Genomic DNA, 20,245 nt, shown 5'->3' with positions numbered 1-20,245 from the left:
CTCTTGCTGGAAGTTTGCTCTCATTCAGCCGGTCCCAAAGAAGGGTGACCGTTCCCAACCCTCTAACTATCGTCCAATCGCTTTAACATCCTGTGTTCTAGTCTATTCTTAATAGAAAAATTTTAAAGCATCTTTCCTATTAGAACCTTCTTTCTGATTGTCAGTATGGGTTCCGTCAGGGATGTTCCACTAGTGATCTTCTGACCTACCTTTCAGACTCCTGGTCATCCACCTTTCGGGACTTTGGCGAAAGCATTGCCATTGCACCTGACATCTCAAGGGGTTTTGATCAAGTCTGGCGTAAATCCTTGATTTCCAAACTACCCTCTTACGGTTTCTATCCTTCTATCTGTGCCTTCATCTATAGCTTCCTTCATCTATAGCTGCTGTTGCAGATGGCCATCGTTCTTCTCCTAAATCTATCAACAGTGGTGTTCCTCAGGGCTCTGTCCTATCACCAACTCTCTTCCTTTTATTCATCAATGACTTTCTAAGCTGTACATCTAACCCTATCCACTTGTACACTGATGATTCCACCCTTCACCTTTCCATTCGGTTCCCGCAATGTCCATCTCAGCAGTTACTTCATCAAACAAGGGATGAGGTTATGGCACACCTAATGTCTGACTTGGCTCGTATCTCTGATTGGGGTAAAAATAATCTTGTATTTGATGCAGCTAAAATTCAGTTTTTACACCTATCAACCCGATACAATCTTCTACAGGAGTACTCTTAAAGGTGTAATAATAACCAGCTCAATCCTGCAACATCCTTGAACATGCCTGGGGTTTCATTCACTCGGGACTTATCTTGGAAAGATCATATTGCATCTCTTGTAAAATCTGCTTCCAAGAGATTGGGTGTGCTAAGCTGACTCCGTACCTTCTTCACCCCTGCACAGTTGTTGTCTTTATACACGGGTTTTATTCGTCCCTGTTTAGAGTACAACTCTCATGTGTGGGGAGGCTCCCCACATACAGCTCTTCTCAACAGGGTGGAGTCAAAGGCTTTTCGTCTCATCAACTCTCCTACTCTTACTGGCTCCGTTCAACCTCTGTCTCTTCACCGCACTGCTGCTTCTTTATCTCTTTTCTATCGCTACTTCAATGGTCACTGCTCCTCTGAACTGTCTGCTTGCATCCCTCCACCTCTACGACGGGTGTGTAGCACCCGCTTTGCAACAAATTCTCATCCCTTTTCTGTCCTGCTCTCTGATGCAGGAGTTAGCTGTTACTCCCAGTCTTTCATTTATACAACAGGTCAGCTCTGGAACTGTCTCCCTCTGTCTGTATTTCCTACTTCCTATGATCTCCAGTCTTTTAAACGCAGTGTGTCCAGGCATCTCGAAATGAACAGATCTTGAATTTGGCTCTCTTTTGTACTGTTTTGTTTTTTCTTGATAGGAACGGTTATGCAAGCTCCTGGCCTTTGGTTCCTTCTTTCTTGCATTAAAAAAAAAAAACTATGTCCAGGAGTGGTTTGACCATGGACAAGTCTGTGTTAATATCAAATTGCTCGGGGTTGAATTTGGGTAACTGCACGAGAGGTTTGGTCGCCAGTTTGTTAATTTTGTTGATTTCCCTATTTTGCTCCTCCCTGTATACTGTTCGGGTCAAGAACCGCTGTTGGCCACCAGTGTTATCCTAGGTGTCTTTAGGTTGACTCCTTGCCCTAAGAACCCTAGCTGTTGAGCCAGGGTTCTCTTTCGAGATCGGAACTAGAATACACTACGAGAAGAACAGGGCATTAAAAACTCTGGTCAGACAACCGTACACACGCATTATCTTAAATTTACAAGCCACTAGATACAAGGCAGATATTACAAAGATACAATACACTGTCTAGGTACAAAGTCAATCTTGGGACAGAAGGGTTCATACACGGCTGCTGAAGTCCTGGGCTCCTACAGGTGTCGGCCATGTGTGGGAGGGGCCCCAGCAGGTGTGCATTCCCTTAGAGGGCACGGGACCGTCCTCAGGGTCTGCGCCGTCTGGAGTGGGCTGCTGGGTGGCATGGAGAGGGACCCTTCTCTAGTGGGGCCTTGGTGGGGCGTTCGGTCCCTAGGACTGGGACCAAATAGGGAGATTAGGCATGCTTGTCTGCGCCCACCCTGGGGAGAAGGTCATCGCCCTGTGTGGGTGGGGAGGTCCTGCCCCGGGGTTCAAGGGGGAGTTCAAGGACTGCGGTCTCCCTCGGGTCGGGCCACTGTCAGGTGTGGGCTGCAGCGTCCCCTCCTCCAGGAATCTGACAGCAAATGGGCTCACCTGGGCGCCAACTGGACTGCTCTCACACCCGATGTCACGATAAGGCCTTGCCAGACCTCCCCCAGACAGGGTAGTTCCTCCCAGGGGCTGCCTCTGTGGGGAGAACAGGAGGGGTGTTCCACTCAGCCACAGGAAGGGCACACTGAGCAAGGGACATCCTCCGATGGTGAAGTCATAGGGAGTGAGAGTCGGGTGGTAGGCGGTCTCTCCCTGACACGGCTAGTGGCAGTCGTCGAGGTCCCAAGGGCAACAGCGGTAGGGCGGCTAGTGGCCATCCCTCTCCTGTCGGTGAGGCTAATGGCCATCACCGGGGCCTGACTTCTTGGCAGGGATGAGGGTGAGGTGCCGCTAGTGGCCGTCACCTGTCCACAGGTGCGGCTAGTGGCCATCACCAAGGTCCTTTGAGGGGAGGCATGGCTAGTGGCTGTCGCCCGTCCTCCGGCGCAGCTAGTGGCCATCACCGGGGCCTTGTTCTCCGGGTGGACTGTGAGCTTAGTGTGGCTAGTGGCCGTACCTGTTCACTGGTGCGGCTAATGGCCATCACCAGAGACCTGAGAGGAGAGGGGGACAGCAGGCACAGTGCAGCCAGTGGTCGTCACCTGCCTGCTGGTGTGGCTAATGGCCGTCACCGAGGTCTCGCTCCCTGTGGCAGCTGCAGGAGGGGAGCAGCTAGTGGCTGTCTCTTCACTTGTGCGATTAGTGGCCATCACTCGGGCGCTGTCTGGGACTGAGTATTCAGCCCCACCCCGAACCTTGTGAGGGCTGGTCTGGCTGGAGGGTAATGTCCTAGCACTGAGTGCGCCTGGTTGGGTACGTTACAGGGAATAAGGGTGCAAGGTAGTAGGGGACATAGGCCCATACTGCCTGGGTAGTGCATGTGCCCTCGAAGCCCCTCTGTGGTCTTCCCCTGAGGTGGGGGTTGCAATGTCCTTGTGGTGTTTCATCGCATGTGGTATTTCAAAAATGAATGCAAATTACTCTGAAAATGGGAAGTTATTCCAGAAAGAGGTGCGGAAATGTAGAAGTGATAGTGGAAAGAAATGTGAATGTGTGAACAATGTACGTGGTAGACTCTTAACCCATGGGGACGAAGTATGGACTAGATGGAAAGAATATAAGAAAGTCTGATGAATGGGAATGGAAAGAGCAAAGCGACTGTTAACATGACTGGTTTTGGAGGTGTACAGAGAAGGAATGCAGTGCCATAAAATGTGACACTCGTGCAGGTGAAGAGTGCTGTGAAGCAGCTAAAAAAGGGAAAGCAGCTGGGGATGATGAGGCGTATGCCGCGACGATTAAGTGTAGTGGGGAGAGTGGAATGATGTGCTTGCTGGAAGGCATGGATATGTGAAACTGTGCCAGCAGAGTGGAAAAAGGCTGTGAGTGTACCCTTGTACAAAAATAAAGGTGAGCAAAGTGAGTGCAAGAATTATCTGGGCATAAGTCTGCTGAGTGTTGTAGGGAAGGTATTTGGAAGAATTATTACAGAGAAAGCAAGAGAGAGATATAAGAAGTCCTAGTGAGTGATGAACAGGGTGGCTTTGGGAGTGGCAGAGGATGTGTGGATCAAATATTTGCAGAGACAGATGGTGGAGAAGTCTTGTGAGAAGGACAAAAAGGTGTAAATGGCATTTATGGATCCGGAAAAACCATACAACAAAGTAGACAGAGAAGGACTGTGGAAGGTTTTGTGCATGTACGGTGTACATGGTAAGCTTAGGTGCCGTCAAGAGTTTATACGATGGTATTTATTTTGTTTTTATTGATTTGGAAAAGGCCTTTGACAGAGTCTCTAGAGAGGTGGTGAAGTGGGCAATGAGAAAGCTCGGCTTGGAGGAGTGGCTGGTTAGGGTGGTTATGGCTATGTATGTGGGTGCTCACACCCCGGTAAGAGTGAATGGAGATTTGAGTGATGAGTTTTCCGTGAATGTTGGTGTGCATCAGGGGTCAGTCTTGAGTCCCATGTTGTTTATCATGGTACTTGAAGCCCTTTCACGTGACTTTAGATACGGACTCCCGTGGGAGTTGTTGTATGCTGATGATTTGTGTTGATTCCAGAGAACGAAAGGGAGGCGGAGGAAAGGTTTAGGAAGTGGAGAGATAGTATGGGGCACAAGGGTTTAAGGGTAAATGCAGATAAAACAAAAGTGATGATATCTAGGGTTGGTGGCGGTACTGTCAAAGACGAGGGAGAGTGGCCATGTGCAGTTTGACACAAGGGCGTGGGAAGTAATTCCATCTTGTGCGGTGTGTGTGATAAATGGGTGCATAAGAGATGTAGTGGTATCACAGGTAGACTGCGAGATAATGCTGATTTTACGTGTACGGCGTGTCGGGGTGAGCAGGTGGAGATTGTCAGACGTGAAAGGATTGAACTTGCTGGTGAATCTCTTGAGTGTGTGGAAGAGTTTTGTTATTTGGGAGACATGTTGTGTGCTGGAGGTGGGGCTGGAGCTAACTCTGTGGCTAGGGTGAGAAGTGGTTGGAAGAAGTTCAGGGACCTCTTGCCTCTCCTGACATTGAGAGGACTCTCCCTACGTGCTACGGGGTCTTTGTATGCAGCATGTGTTAGGAGTGTAATACTGTATGGTAGTGAGACCTGGGCAGTGAAGGAGGAAGATATTCGCCGACTCAGATGTACAGAAATGACAATGATTAGGTGGATGTGCAGTGTGTCCCTGCGTCCAAGGCCTGGAGGGGCTGAGTTTACAATGGAAGAGTTGAGAGGTAGGATGGGACTGGAGTGTATTGGTGTTGTGATGAGGAGAGGTAGATTGAGATGGTTTGGACATGTGGAGAGGATGGGGGATGATAATTGGGTGAGGAAGGCGAGAAGTGTTAATATTGGGAGTGGGGTTATGAGGGGTAGACCGAGAAAGACATGGGACGAGGTCATTAAGTGTGACCACACGGTTAAGGGACTGAACAGGGAGGCTGCAATGGATCGTGCAACATGGACAGCCACCATTAGGCGACCAAGGCCGACACATGCAAGCATGTTGGAACCTTTAAAAACGAAAACAAAAACGTAGTGAAGCATGTGTAAGGGTAAATGGGCATCTAAGTGAATGGTTCGCAATCAATGTAGACGTGCGACAAGGTTGCGTGATGTCCCTATGGTTGTTCAATATACGAGTATACATGGATGGGGTAATGAAAGAAGTAAAAACACGAGTAATGGAGAGAGAGATGGTGTTAGTAATGACTGGTGATTGATGGAATATCTCAAAATTGTTGTGATAACTGCAAATACCAGACAAGAGCTTGGTAGAGTAGTGCAGAGTTTCACAGAAGTCTATAAGTGTTGTGCCTTAGGAGTAAATGTAGAAAAAAGTAAAGTGATGGTTTATGTGAGAGAAGGTGACTCCCAGTGTTATGTTACAGTGAACGAAGAGAGGCTGGAATTGGTGAGAGAATCCAAATACCTGGGTACAGTGATAAAAATGAAAGAAAAATGTGCAAAAAAAAGTAGAAAGTAGAATGACACAAGGACAGAAAGTAGCTGGTACTATGAAGGCTGTGATAAACAGGCTTGAGTGTTGCAGCTGCATGAGGCTTACATGAAAGAGTGTTAGTACCAACTTTAACATACGGATGTAAGACTATGATGTGGCATGAAAATAAAAAGTCAAGAGTAAGAGCAGTGGCGATGGGACTGCTGAGGAATGTATGTGGAGTACTGAGAGTGGATAGAATATGGAATAATGGATATATGAAAGATGCAGAATGAGGAAGTCTGTGGACACCAGAATCAAAGAGTGTACTGAGATGGTTTGGTCATGTGGAAAGAATGGTTGACAATGGTAAATCTGAGAAAATTTGAAGGAGGGAGGAGGCAAGGTAGGCCAAGAAGAAGGCAGAGGGATCTGGTGGATAAATGTGTGAGGAAGAGAGGCATGGAAGTTGGCGAGGCTAAGGTACTAACAAGAGACAGAGCTGGATGAATGAATTTTGTATGAAGAAGCACATAACCAGGAATTTGGCACCCATTTTTAACGTGACAGCATTCGGACTGGCTCTATCAGATACTGTAGGTATATGTGAAGCTACAGAACTTGGTGAAAAATTTTTTTGGTCTATCTGATGGATCCAGGATTTCAAGGACTTGAATGATGAGTGAATGGAAGTGTACCCATTGAACTGGGAAAATTTTGGCTGTCTGGACGCTGCTACCCCTCACCCTGCCCTAGGGCGGGAAAGGAGGTCCGGGTGATGATGATATGATGGTGATTATTAGAAGCTTACCACATCCTTTACACAGAATCATTATGACATGGCATACATTCAAATCCACTTGTGCCTTGCTACCTAAATAATTCAATTAACAACAAAATATATTTACATATGACATGCTATAACTGTAAATATATATAAGCTACCTCAACATTAAGCTACATCTTGTTACTCTTATTATCTCACCGGGCCTGAAGGCTTCTGGAACACTTTGTCCTCTTGTTTCTCCTTCATTTTTTTCTTTGGTGGCACTGGGACACATTCACTTTCTGCTGACACATAAAAAATAATAATAATAATAATAATAAATAAAAAATAAAAACCTCCATGCAATTCCCTTCTCTTAACCCTTTTGTGAATTTGACATGGGTGTCACAGCAAACAGTTTCGATATCCATTATTCAAAGATACGGGTGTCACATCAAATTCACATACATTAAAGTATCACTACATTAACCTGAACTTCAGCTATATCAATCTCCATAAGCCTTCTAAATAACTTTCAAGTATATAGACGAAAAAGTCAATTTACTAAGGTGATGCAGATGCCAGACCAAACAATATGCAAATATATATATTTTTTTCTGTTCAGCTGTTTACTACTGCCTGAAAACAATGAATACGTACCCGTACAGAATCAATGCACACACTATATGCTCACACAAACTTGAAATACAAATGTGAACATGCATTATTCCATCAGGTATCTACCCAACACAATTTTGTATAAATCAAACCTGTGGTTACAGTCCCTCCATTGAACGTAAGTTGCACTGCTAGCATTTCCCGCAATTACTTTGATATACTGAGAGTTAACATCAATTACTGTTATTGAGGGCAAAGTTTTCAGGCTATTCATGTCTATTTTCTAACATGTCGCAGTAGGACACATGTGACCATCCATCTGTCCATGCATTAACCACTCCTTTTCTGCTCCGTCAGGAGTGTAAGGGCCTGGGGCAAGGCTACTCAGCCCCCACATTTAATGCAAAGGTAACCAGCCTCAAATGAATGAGTTGCATTATTGTACATAGGCAATAATCCCTAACCAAACCTTGGATTAAACCCTTATGGGCCCCATCAGGTTGGAGTACTCTAACCCACTAAACCGGCAGGCAACATTTGGTTATATGGTTACCACCCAGCATAGTTAGGTCCCTGGGTTACAGTAAACCATTTGGTTTGTTACTTAGTGCACAATCACTTGAATGTAGCTCTACAGTGAGTGAGTGGATGGTGGATGCTCCCACATACCAAATAAACTGCACAAAATAAAATAATCAGCAAATCTTGTAGTTTACTACTTGCAATTCCCAAGGTAACAGGAAAGGCACCAAAAGCTGCTGGTTCTGATTTCATGCTCTGACATATCTGTTTCATTTTCCATTTTCTCTTGAGAATTATTGTTGTATAAATAATCTAAAAATCCATGTGGGAAGCTCACAAAAATCTACATCTAAGCAACTTCATAAATGGTTCTGGCCATAAGCAATGTTCTGACCTAGAAGACTGAATAATTATTCATTTAATGTTTTTCAGTATAATGCTCTCTCCATGCATGAGTTTAGTCACTGACCTGATAAATAGGATTATTTATGAGTGTGTTGTCCCAGATGATTGGCTGAAAAGTGAAATTGTAAATGTGTATAAAGGAAAGGGTGATGCCCTGGAAAGAGGAAATTATAGAGGGGGGAGGGGAGTCAAATGGTGGGTGACAGAGTGACTTGGAGGCGTTTTGTCTGCAGCCACCCTTTGCGGGATTAGGGCGTCGGGCTATGGATGGATGGATGGATAAAGCTTTTAGATCAGATAATGAAGGTAATGGAGAGAGTTTTAGAAGGTGTTGCCCCAAGAGATGTGTAGGAACCCGGGGTGAGGCAAGTTGGTCCTGACATTTAAGACGAAAGTTTAGTCAAAGACAAGGGAGAATGGCCATGTGCAGTTTGCCACAAGGGCGTGGGAAGTAATTCCATCTTGTGCGGTGTGTGTGATAAATGGGTGCATAAGAGATGTAGTGGTATCACAGGTAGACTGCGAGATAATGCTGATTTTTATGTGTACGGCGTGTCAGGGTGAGCAGGTGGAGATTGTCAGACGTGAAAGGATTGAACTTGCTGGTGAATCTCTTGAGTGTGTGAAAGAGTTTTGTTATTTGGGAGACATGTTATGTGCTGGAGGTGGGGCTGGAGCTAGCTCTGTGGCTAGGGTGAGAAGTGGTTGGAAGAAGTTCAGGGAGTTCTTGGATCTCCTGACATTGAGAGGACTCTCCCTATGTGCTAAGCGGTCTTTTATGCAGCATGTGTTAGGAGTGTAATGCTGTTTAGTAGTGAGACCTGGGCAGTGAAGGAGGAAGATATTCGCTGGCTCAGACATACAGAAATGTCAATCATTAGGTGGATGTGCAGGGCGTCCCTGCGTCCAAGGCCTGGAGGGGCTGGGTTTATGATGGAAGAGTTGAGAGGTAGGATGGGACTGGAGTGTATTGGTGTTGTGATGAGGAGAGGTAGATTGAGATGGCTTGGACATGTGGAGAGGATGGGGTTATGAGGGGTAGACCGAGAAAGACATGGAACGAGGTCATTAAGTGTGACCTCAGGGTTAAGGGACTAAACAGGGAGGCTGCAATGGATTGAGCAGCTTGGAGAGTCGCCATTAGGTGACCAAGGCCGACACATGCAAGCATGTTGGAGACTTTAAAAATAAAACAGTGCAGAAAGGTAGTTATGGCCTCATCTTTATATATTACTTGATCATCGTCACCACCATTATCATTTACTCCTGTGTTGCCCCAGGAGATGCGTAGGAGCCCGGGGCGAGGCAAGTTGGTCCTGACATTTAAGATGAAAGTGACCAGCCTCACTCACCCTTGAATGGCATTACATGAACAATAAACCCCAACCACCCCTTGGATATAAACCAGGACAGGCTCAATCTGATTGAAGTGCCTTAATTACCCACTAAACCACCAGGAGCAATTATTTGGTTTTATGGTTACCAACCTGCATAGTAAATGGTTTCCTAATGTGCAGGAAACCATTTCCCTTGTCACTAAGTGCAGTCACCCACAGACAGAAGAAAGAGATAAGAATGAAGGAAAGAAAGACAGAAGAGGAAGGAAGGAAAGAATGAATGAAGAGAGGAAAGGGCAGTCACCCAAGAGCAGCACTACATCAAGAGAGTCGATTATTATTATTATTATTATTTCTTTACCTCATAATAATAGCAAATATTAAAAAGTCAGCAGTGCATGGTGTATGCCCATAAAATTTATTTATTTATTTATTTACTTTTTTTTTTTTATGGCAGGGGAAGAACGGAGAGAGAATGAAAATATCCAACATACAGTGTAAAATGGGTGAGAATTTCCCTGACAATAAATACGGGTGAATGTGAAAAGACCAATCATTATTTTAATAATAATAACAACTTCCTTCCTTCTTTCAATCCTTCCTCTTCTGTCTTTCTTTAAATCATTCTCTCCTCTTCCTTCTGTCTACGGGTGACTCTACACTGAATGACACGCCAAATGGTTTCCTGTACACCAGGAAACCATTTACTACGCTCGGTGGTAACCATATATCCAAATTATGGAGCCTGATGGTTTAGTGGGTAATTAAGGCTCACCAACTGGACTGAGCCTATGCAGGTTTATATCCATGGAATGGCTGTTTTTTATTGCTCATGTAATGCCAATCAGGGATGAATGAGGCTGGTCTCTCTCATCTTAAATGTCAGGACAAACTTGCCTTGCCCCAAGCTCCTATGCTTCTCATGGGGCAACCCCGGGGGGGGGGGGTATCAACTCACCGTCCACTCAGTCAATGTAGTGCTGTTTTGGGTGTCTGCCCTTTCCTCTCCTCCATCCTTCCTCTTCTGTCTTTCTTTCCTTCACTCTTTCCTCTTTCTTCTGCCTATGAGTGACTTTGCATTACCTCTTCTGTCTTTCTTTCCTTCATTCTTTCCTCTTCCTTCTGCCTATAGGTAGCTCTACACTGTGACAAGCCAAATGGTTTCCTGTACACCAGGAAACCATTTACAGTAAAGTCTTCATACAACACGAGATAGGCTATGCAGAACCTCATGCAAAATCAAATTTGCACTAAAACGTGACATAAATTTACATGTAAAATAGGGGGTCAGGTTCTAGGAACCTTATATTTTTCATTAAAAATATATTATTGATAGATTATTACAAATATGTTTGCCTTAAGACACCCAAGTCAGAGTGTTTAGATACAATCTCACCGACAGGACACATCAGCGCATACTGCATTCTAACCTAACCTAAATGATTGGTTTTGCCCCCTGATACTCCTCATAAAATTTTAATCACCAAGCATTGCTACTAAGCCTCTTGAAAGTACTCATTACCAATCATGCAAAAAAATTTTGACCTAAACAACACGTGAATAATGGCCACCCAGCATCAGGCATATTTCTCCAAGAATCACTTTCGGCTCTCATTTAAAAAAAAAAAAAAAAAAAATGTAGTGTGAAACTATTTATAAAAGCCATTAGCCATCAACAATAAAGAAAAAAAAAAAATGCTATAACGAAGTCATCAGCATGGAGTGATTGCGTATTTCTCACTTCTCAGATGCACACAAATGCAGTAATCGTGAATAATAAGCAAGTCAGCCAAGCAGTATAATCTGAATGACTGTATAATTCATATTATCTTACCTAACTAGCATGTCAACACGCAGTGCCTTCACATATAGTAAGATCTGAATTTTCTCGACCAAAGACCGTCAGTTGATAACAAACATCAGGCACAAAGCCTTTTCCCCCCCCCCCACACTCGTTGCACAAAAGGCAAAATCATGAATCTTACTGCTAGTTCATCATTATTTTTTTTTTTTCCAACAAAGAAAACTATCCACATCGTAAACACACCTGACTCATATCTGTCTGACTGTTTGCATTTAAGCTCCCACACCACATGCCACTTCGTCCAGCAATCTTACATTTTCATTTAGAATAAATGCTTTTCTTGTGTTCATAGCACTTTCAGGGTGTTTAGGCATAACCAAAGTTACTTTGGAACCACATGTTCATAGTTCTGAGAGGAAATGAGGAGCAAGGAAATAAGCAAATAAACTTCTCATCACGGTGGCCGTCTACACAACACTGAGGCAGGCAGTGGTAAGTGCTATGGGACATGGGTCACGTGGGTCTGGTCTGGAAATCCAATACTGTACCTAAACACACCCATTTCCCACAATTTTTCTCGTGCAGTTGAGTGGTATTACCATGCTATTAAGTAATTATGCGTGAAATTAAATGCTCGTGTTATTGAAAGATCGTTGTTTCATTTTGTCTTAAATCACGACTCTGCTGTACTATGCTGGGTGGTAACGATAAAACCAAATTATGCAGCCTGGTGGTTAAGTGGGTAGTTAACACACACCAACCAGACTAAGCCTGTGCAGGCTTATATCCAAGGGATGGTTGGGGTTTATTGTTCATGTAAAGCCACTCAGGGATGAGTGAGGCTGGTCACTCTCATCTTAAATGTCAGGACAAACTTGCCTTGCCCCAGGTTCCTACATTTCTCATGGGGCAACTCGGGGAGGAGGAGGAGGTATCAACTCACCATCCACTCACTCAATTTAGTGCTGCTTTGGGTGTCTGCCTTTTCCTCTCTTTCATCGTTCCTCTTCTGTCTTTCTTTCCTTCATTCTTTCCTCTTTCTTCTGCCTACGGGTGACTTTGCACTCCCTCTTCTGGCATTCTTTCCTTCATTCTTTCCTCTTCCATCTGCCTATGGGTAACTCCACACTGAGAGACAAGCTAAATGGTTTCCTGTACACCAGGAAACCATTTACTATGCTGGTTGGTAGCCATATCACCAAATTATGAAGCCTGGTGGTTTAGTGGGTAATTAAGGGTTACCAACCGGACTGAGCCTGTGTAGCTTTATATCCAAAGGATGGTTGGGGTTTATTGCTCATGTAATGCCACTCAGGGATGAATGAGGCTGGTCACTCTAATCTTAAATGTCAGGAAAAACTTGCCTTGCCCTGGGCTCCTACACTTCTCATGGGGCAACTCAGGGGGGGTGGAGGAGGAGGAGATATCAACTCACCATCCACTCAGTCAATGTAGTGCAGCTTCAAGTGTCTGCCCTTTCCTCTCCTCCATCCTTCCTCTTCTGTCTTTCCTCTTTCTTCTGCCTATGGGTGACTTTGCACTCCCTCTTCTGTCTTTCTTTCCTTCATTCTTTCCTCTTCCTATTGCCTATGGGTAACTCTACACTCAGTGAAAAGCCAAATTGTTTCCTGTACACCAGGAAACCATTAACTACACTGGATGGTAACCATATAACCAAATTATGACGTCTAGTGGTTTAGTGGGTCATTAAGGTGCTCCAATCGGATTGAGCCTGTGTAGGTTTACATCCAGGTGATGGTTGGGGTTTATTGCTTACGTAATGTCAATAAGGGATGAGTGAGGCTGGTCACTCTCATCTCAAATGTCAGGACCAACTTGCCTAACCCCGGGCTCCTACGCTCCTCATGGGGCAACACAGGATTAGATGATATATATATATGCATGTACTGTATGTATAATAATAATAATCATTCATTCATTCATTCACCATCTAATCCACTGTTTCCCCATGGGGAGTGCAAGAGCCTGGGGCTAGGCAAGTTGGTCCTTACATTTTAGATGAGAGTGACTCATCCCTAAATTAGAGATGTACCGATGTATCAGTATCGATATTGGTGGTATCGGCCCATTTTTAAAGGATCAGTATCGGCTGATTTTCTGCCGATACTACCTATACTTAACCCCTAAAAGACGGGCCCTGGAATGTTCTGACAGGCTCAGGACGGGCATACTTGGCGGGTGCGATATAATGGCAGATTTGTGGGGGGGGAGGTGTGGAGGGGTGTGGGGGTTGTGGGGTGGTGTGGGGATGGGGGTTGTGGGGTGGTGTGGGGATGGGGACTGGGTGCTTGGGGGAAGTGGGGGTGGGAGTGGAGGGTAGGGTGTGGATGGGGGGTGATGGTTAGGGGTGATGGATGGGGGGTGATGGTTGGGGGTGATGGTTGGTGGTTGGTGGTTGGGGGTGATGGGTGGGGGGGTAGGGAGAGGTGTGGGTGGGGTGGTTTTGGGGTTTGGGGTGTGTGGGGATGGGGGGTGGAAGAGAGTAGATGGTTGGGGATGGTGGGGGTAGAGGGTGGGGCATAATGGAGGGTGGGGGGTGAGGGATGGTAGGGGGAGTGGTTGGGGGATTGGGAGTTGTGGGGGGCATAGGGGATGGGGGTGGGGATGAGGAGAGGAGGGGTGGTGGGAGGGTGGGGGTTAGGGGTGGTAGGGGGCAGTGGGGGGTATTGGGGGGATTGTGGGGGTTTGGGGGTGGGGTGGTGGGGGGTGATGGGGGAGGGCAGGGGGTGAGGGTGGGGGAGGGTGACACATGGTGTGTGGGTGTGGTGGTAGGGGTGTGGGGTAGGTGGGGTGGGTTTGGGGGGGGGGGACTGAACACATATGTGGACACCCGTCTTTTTGGCCCTAGTACCCTTGGACAGCATATGCAGACATCTGTCTTTTAGGGGTTAAAAGGAATTTAGTGCGTAGCACATCACTCACTGGAAGCTATCTTGTTAAACAGAATTTGGATGTTTTATAAGGATGAAAAATAAGTTACTGGTAATATCCAATTATTTAGTATCATATTGAGTACATGGTGCATAATAATATAGTTCACTCTTTGGTAATGAGCCACGTCTGCCGCCATGGACACGTACGAGACAGGTTTGTAGCCTCGCATCAGCAGTTCACGGCCCTGCCACAGCTCTCAGAGGGCAGGCACCACCCTCCCTCACTGGTAGCAGTATCGGTATCAGTAGCAGCATCAGTATCGGTCCAATTTTGTGGTATCAGTAGTCAAAATTTTGGTATTGGTACATCTCTACCCTGAATGGCATTACATGAGCAATAAACCCCGTCCACCACTTGGATATAAACCTACACTGACTCAATCAAATTGGAGCACTTTAACCCTTTGGTGTTTATAGGTGCAGTGCAACATGCACTCATTACCATTTGATGCAGGCTGTGTCTGCACACATTTCGACCACTCGTTGCCTTATGACGTCGGTTGCGTCAAACGAAACGGCCCCTGTTTTTTTTGGTTATGGAATGATTTTGCGTTCATTTCTGGGCGAGAGCAAAGAACTACTTGCGTCCCTGTGTATCCCTCCGTCTCACTCAACCCACTCCGCACCTAGCATCGCCCCACTGCCCCAGTCCGTGTGCTACAAGCCTTGATAGGGTATAAGATAATTTCCTTTCATGTTCTGAAAAACTGGCCCTAATTGACCTACAGTAATTTATACAACAAAATGTAGCCAAATAAATTCCCTATAACTTTTTCTCAGTAACATTTACTATAAAAATTATATTTATATGAGAGAAAACTGAAAAATTCTGCAGTAAAAAAATAAGTAAATTAAGGCATAATTTTCATTTGGCTGAACTTTTTTACAACACCATAAGCATGTACATTTATTCAGGATTATGGTGAAAAAAATTTATGATTATCGAAGCATAAATAAGGGTACGAGAAAAAATTGTTTATGAACTATCAAGGACGCAGGAATAGCGCGGTGACACAGAGTGTCTCTCAGTGTGTGGCCTTCGGCACTGAGGCCCGCCTCCTGAGTACTCGCTCACGAGGACGCAGACTGCATTGAATGGTAACATAAGGGTTTATTGCCCACTAAGCCACCAGGTGCCATAATTTGGTTATATGATTCCCGCCCAGCAAAAGTAAATGGTTTCCTGATGTACAGGAAACCATGTGGTTTGTAGGGTCACCTGTAGACAAAAGGAAGAGGAAACAATGAAGGAAAGAAAGACAGAAGAGGAAGGATGGAAAGAAGGAAGAAAGGTCAGGCACCTGAAAGCAGCACTACACTGAGTGAGTGGATGGTGAGTGTCCCAACCAACCACTTTAATAATAATAATAACAACAATAATCCAATCTTTTGTTTCTCAAAAGTACCAGTTCTTCCTAAGGACTCAGTAGTGCTTGACATTAACACTTTCACAATTACAAAAACTGTGACATCACTCATGCACAACACAGACTTCACTTGTTGTTTTTTTTAATGCAAGACACAAGGAACCAAAGGCCAGAAGCCCACAAACCATTCCTTCCAAGAAAAAAAACAAACACAATATTAAAGAGAGCCAAATTCAAGAGCTGTTCATTTCGAGATGCCTGGACACACTGACACACTGCGTTATGTACATATATATATATATATATATATATATATATATATATATATATATATATATATATATATATATATATATTGTTACGCTGTCCGCCTTTCCGTTCCCACGGATGCAGCCGTTACAGCTGGGCTAGGGGGATTATGCAGTATGTATCCGTGTCATTCGCGGGAGTTTATATTAGCGAGTGCTACAAGTTCTTTGTTTCTTTTGTTCCTGCCACTGAGGGCAATTTTATTTAATACCATGCTGAGAATGCATTTGATTATTTTGATTGTCTTATGTGAGCTACCAGTATATTTAATGATGTTTTGCTTGCATTAGAAGTACCAATTTATTGTAGAGAGAGAGGGGCACGAATTTAAGTTCTTATTAATTAATTTGATTCATGCGTTCGCTTGGCTGAACACGAGCTAGCAGTAGGCCAGTCTCTTCCCAACCAGCTTCCGTATCGTGCGTGTGTGCACACTCTCTCTCTCCCCAGTCATTTTTGTGCCGAGCTGGCTTTTTCGTTTAAGTTTATTTTATTCTTTTGGTGCTGACTGAGGAAAGTAGTTATTTTATTTTGTTTTTGTAACCGTGTTGTCTTTGGAGGGCCAGTTTGGCTCACCGTGGTCCTCTCGCTGCCTTTGTTAACGTTCCCAACACACGTACATACACACACACACCCCTAACCCCTACACAGTTAATCCCATCTCTTTGCTCAAGGCTAGTGAGAACCATCGTGAGCTATTAACTGCGTTCCCCTTGGACACGTGGTTAAGTAGAAAGTCGTCACCACCGGAAGTAAGTGGGAGGTGTTCCTGTATACTGTCTCGGGCGGTATTACTTCCGGTAGTGACGATAGTAGGCTAGATCTATAGGTAGGCTGTTCCCGTTTATTACCAAAGTACAGAGTGTTGCGTTCTTAAATAAGTACTTTTCCGTTAAATATGCAGTTTTTTCTCTAGTTTGCGGAGTGTCAGTGCCGGGGTCTGTGTTATTTTTGCAACGCAGTGGAGGCCGATCATCTAAGGCTGACTTGTTGTCTTTTGTAATAGCCTGTGGCTGGCGCAAACCGTAACAGTGGCGACCTCGCATCAGGATATCCTAACAGTGCCTTCTTCTTGCTAGGATATCGTTACCTTGGCGTTCTCTGTGCTTTGAGGTGAAGTTGATGTGTTTGTAGTTTCTCAGTCAGCATTAGTATTTCATTATTTAGTACTGCCATTGATTTGTCGCCATGGAGTAACGCGTGTCTACACCAGATCGCGTACGTGCTGAGTCACCTGTGGATATGGAACAACGAGAGGCACATAGCAAAGGTACTCCCGTGTGAGCCCTGAGTTTGACTATGGTGCTGAAATGCCTCGTTTCTGCTACCCCACTATTACCATCTATGATGCCGCCGAGCCAGTTTAGAGCAGTTCCCCCAGGTATGTCTAGTGCTTTCCTGGAGTTGTTCATTCCACTCCCATATACCCTGGAGCCTTGTCACTGAGGCTCAGTTGCAGTTGGAGTTGAAAAAGTTGGAGATGGAAATGCAGCGTGCAAAAGAAGAGAGGGAGATGCAGCGTGAAAAGAAGAGAGGGAAATGCAGCGTGCAAAAGAAGAGAGGAGATGGAGTTGCAGCGTGAAAAATGCGATTTGAGCTGGAGAAGACTCGCTTGGAGCTGACTGCTAATAGACCAACTTCAGATACCCAAACCTCAGGCCGTGCAGAGGATAGGGAGAGTTGGTTCTCAAGGAGTCTAAAATTAGTGCCAGCATTTGATGAGTTGAAGGTGACAGAATGGTTTGTTAGATTTGAAAAGAAGGCTAGGAGTTTGAGTGGCCAAGGCAGCGCTGGGTGGGGTTGGTATCTAATGTGCTGAAGGGAAAAGCCTTGGAAGTGTATAATAGGTTGAGCCCTGAGGATGTAGATGATTATGATGAATTTAAAACAGCCATCCTGAAGGCATATGAACTTAGACCAGAGGCTTATCGGTTGTTGTTCCGTGGTGCTCGGAAAAGGCCTGCTGACACCTATATGGCCTACGCTAGGTATCTGGAGGAGAGGTTAGACGAGTGGTTGCTGAGTGAGAGCGCCACTTCGTATAACGAGGTGCGTGAACTGTTTTTGATGGAACATTTTACTAACATGGCTGACAAAGAAATTGGTGTTAAAATTAGGGAGAAGAGATTTAAGACCTTGAAGGAAGCAGCGACGTGGGCTGATGACCGGGTGTTTGCCTTGCGGAGTATGGGGGTCAAGTATGCTAATTTTCAGTATTCCAGGGAGAGGACTGTGAGTGGCCCTGCCTGGGATAAATCTCCCGTGAATCAGTCCAAGGGAAGTACAGAGGAGAAAAAGAATGCAGGGAGAAAGAGCCCTGTATCCAGTTCGAAGCTAGTTTGTTACTTTTGCAAACAGAGTGGGCACATCAAGCCTAACTGTCCTAAGTGGAAGGCCTCCCAAAATGCCAAACCAGTGGCACTAGTTATAGGTTCGAGTCAGGTGAACGAGAGTTGGGAGAGTGGTAACGGTGAGGGGGAAGTCTGTGGAAAGCTGGAGTGTAGCCGGCTGTGCTCGCTGCCAGCTCAGGCTGAAAAAGTTACCCAACATGCTACGCCACCTCCGGATGAACTGCCTCAGAAATCGTCCCTAGACTGGTGTAAACCTTTTATGTGTCACGGCACAGTGAAAATTCATGGGATCAGTTATCCAGTTACTGTGGCTCGTGATACCTGTGCACAACAGTCTGTGTGCAGAAACGTGACTGGAGGGCCTGTAAACTCAGGGAAGTATGTGCTGTGTAGAGGCATGAACTCAGATGAATACTATGATTATGTTCATGTGGAATTCGATTGCCCCATTGTTCAGGCTGCAGCTCAAGTAGCTGTTGCTGATGTAATGCCAGTAGAGGGGATTGATTTTCTGCTGGGGAACGACCTGGCTGGGGAGAAAGTATTTCCATCTCTTCCCCCACCAGTTGTTGTGGCAGAGAAGTGTTTTGACGCCCCAGAAATTGGTATTGAAGATGATGCAGAAGTGGAAGCCATGTTCCCGGTCTGTGCAATTACACGATCTATGGCACAGGTTGCAGCCCGGGAGGAAGAACTGGTGAAGTCACAGGTTCTTGGGGTCGACTGTGATGAGGCAGGGCCACCAATGGAGGAACCTAGTGAGCAGAGTGTTGCTGTAGTGGGTGAGGAGAGTGGGAATGCGTGCATGGGCGCCGCCCCACTTCCCACTCAGGACACTAGAGGTGGTGCTGAGTGTGTCTGTGTGGAGACTGAACCCAGCCCACCGACTGAATTAGAAGAATTTCAGGACACTGGGGTCGACTGCGGGGATGCAGGACCACCGTCAAACGCGCCTGAGGAACAGAGTGCCTCTGTTGAGGGTAGAGGTGATGATGTCAGTGTGGAGTCTGACATTCCTCCCCCTGTCGAGTGTATTAGAGGTGACGCTGAGATTGATCGCCCTTCGCAATCCAGTGTCCCGGCCAGCCCCTTATCTCAGTCCTCAGTAGAGCTGGCGGGTGTTGGATCAGCAGAATTGAGGGTGAAGCAACAGGAGTATAGGACTACATAATAGATAGATAGATAAATAGATAGATAGAGAGACAGATAGAAGCAGGAAGTCAAATGATGAGAAGGTGTTGTGTTTGCGAGAAGCGAGCAGCGCTAAACGCTTACACGGGGGGAAGCTGACGACAGCGGCCAGTAAGGAGATGATTCATAGCTGTCAGCAGTCCTCTCGTGAGAAGGTTCTGTTGCCATGAGGAAGGTGCGGGACACACACACCCTACTACACGAGATTTTAGGAAAGAGAGTTTAGAAGGAGACAAGCGACCCTATAGAGAGGTCGAGACGGAGATTAGCTTGAGAACAGAGAGAGAGAGAGAGAGAGATAGCGAGACAGGGAGGTAGCTACCCAGGACTTATACTATTATACCTGTTTAATATTTCCAAGACAAATAAAGATAATCCCATACTATTCTTTACCTCTCCCGTCACTACATGACATCTGGTGGGGAAACTACTACAAGATATAAAAGCCGCTCGACCACAAGTCTAAAATATACTTCTCTACAATTAACTACAAAGTCTTTTACGACATTTGGTAGCAGCGAACGTATACGAACCTCGTCTCACGAATCAACATTAAATTCCTACAAAATATCAAGATTGACAACAACCAACAATATCAGCTCCTGCCCCTCCGTCTCCCAGATCATTACGCTGATGCAGAGGTCAAGAGATCACTCGACGCCTTGCAAGTAGCTTAACGACAAACCAGCAAATCTGCGGACATCGTCTCCGAATTAAAGCAAATTTCTAAAAAAGCAACCGAGACTACAAGGTTAGCTTCAGTTCTACAAAGTCTACAGCCATCTACAATCAACTACAGCCATCTACAATCAACTACAGCCATCTACAATCAACTACAATTAACAACTCTACGTCGTCTGTATAATCTTCTACACGCACCTACAAGTAGCGGCGGTCTTCATCCCACACCGAATAAATCACTA

General features: G+C 45.4%; 1 protein-coding gene across 2 annotated transcripts in view; it reads right to left on the bottom strand.

The window, feature by feature from the left end:
• The window catches only part of LOC145401924 (protein Son-like), a 450,784-nt gene that overhangs the window by 241,199 nt on the left and 189,340 nt on the right, over positions 1-20,245 (bottom strand). For both annotated transcript variants that reach the window (XM_080274033.1, XM_080274040.1), the window contains exon 4: positions 6,684-6,766. In XM_080274033.1, coding sequence (XP_080130159.1) covers positions 6,684-6,766 — 83 coding nt within the window. The remainder of the gene's footprint in view (positions 1-6,683; positions 6,767-20,245) is intronic.

Source organism: Coenobita brevimanus, chromosome 6, assembly GCF_032717465.1.
Source record: "Coenobita brevimanus isolate Jiangsu-jjx chromosome 6, ASM3271746v2, whole genome shotgun sequence".
NCBI lineage: Eukaryota > Metazoa > Arthropoda > Malacostraca > Decapoda > Coenobitidae > Coenobita > Coenobita brevimanus.
Note: the sequence above shows the minus strand (reverse complement) of the source record. Positions and strands in the feature narration are given on the sequence as shown.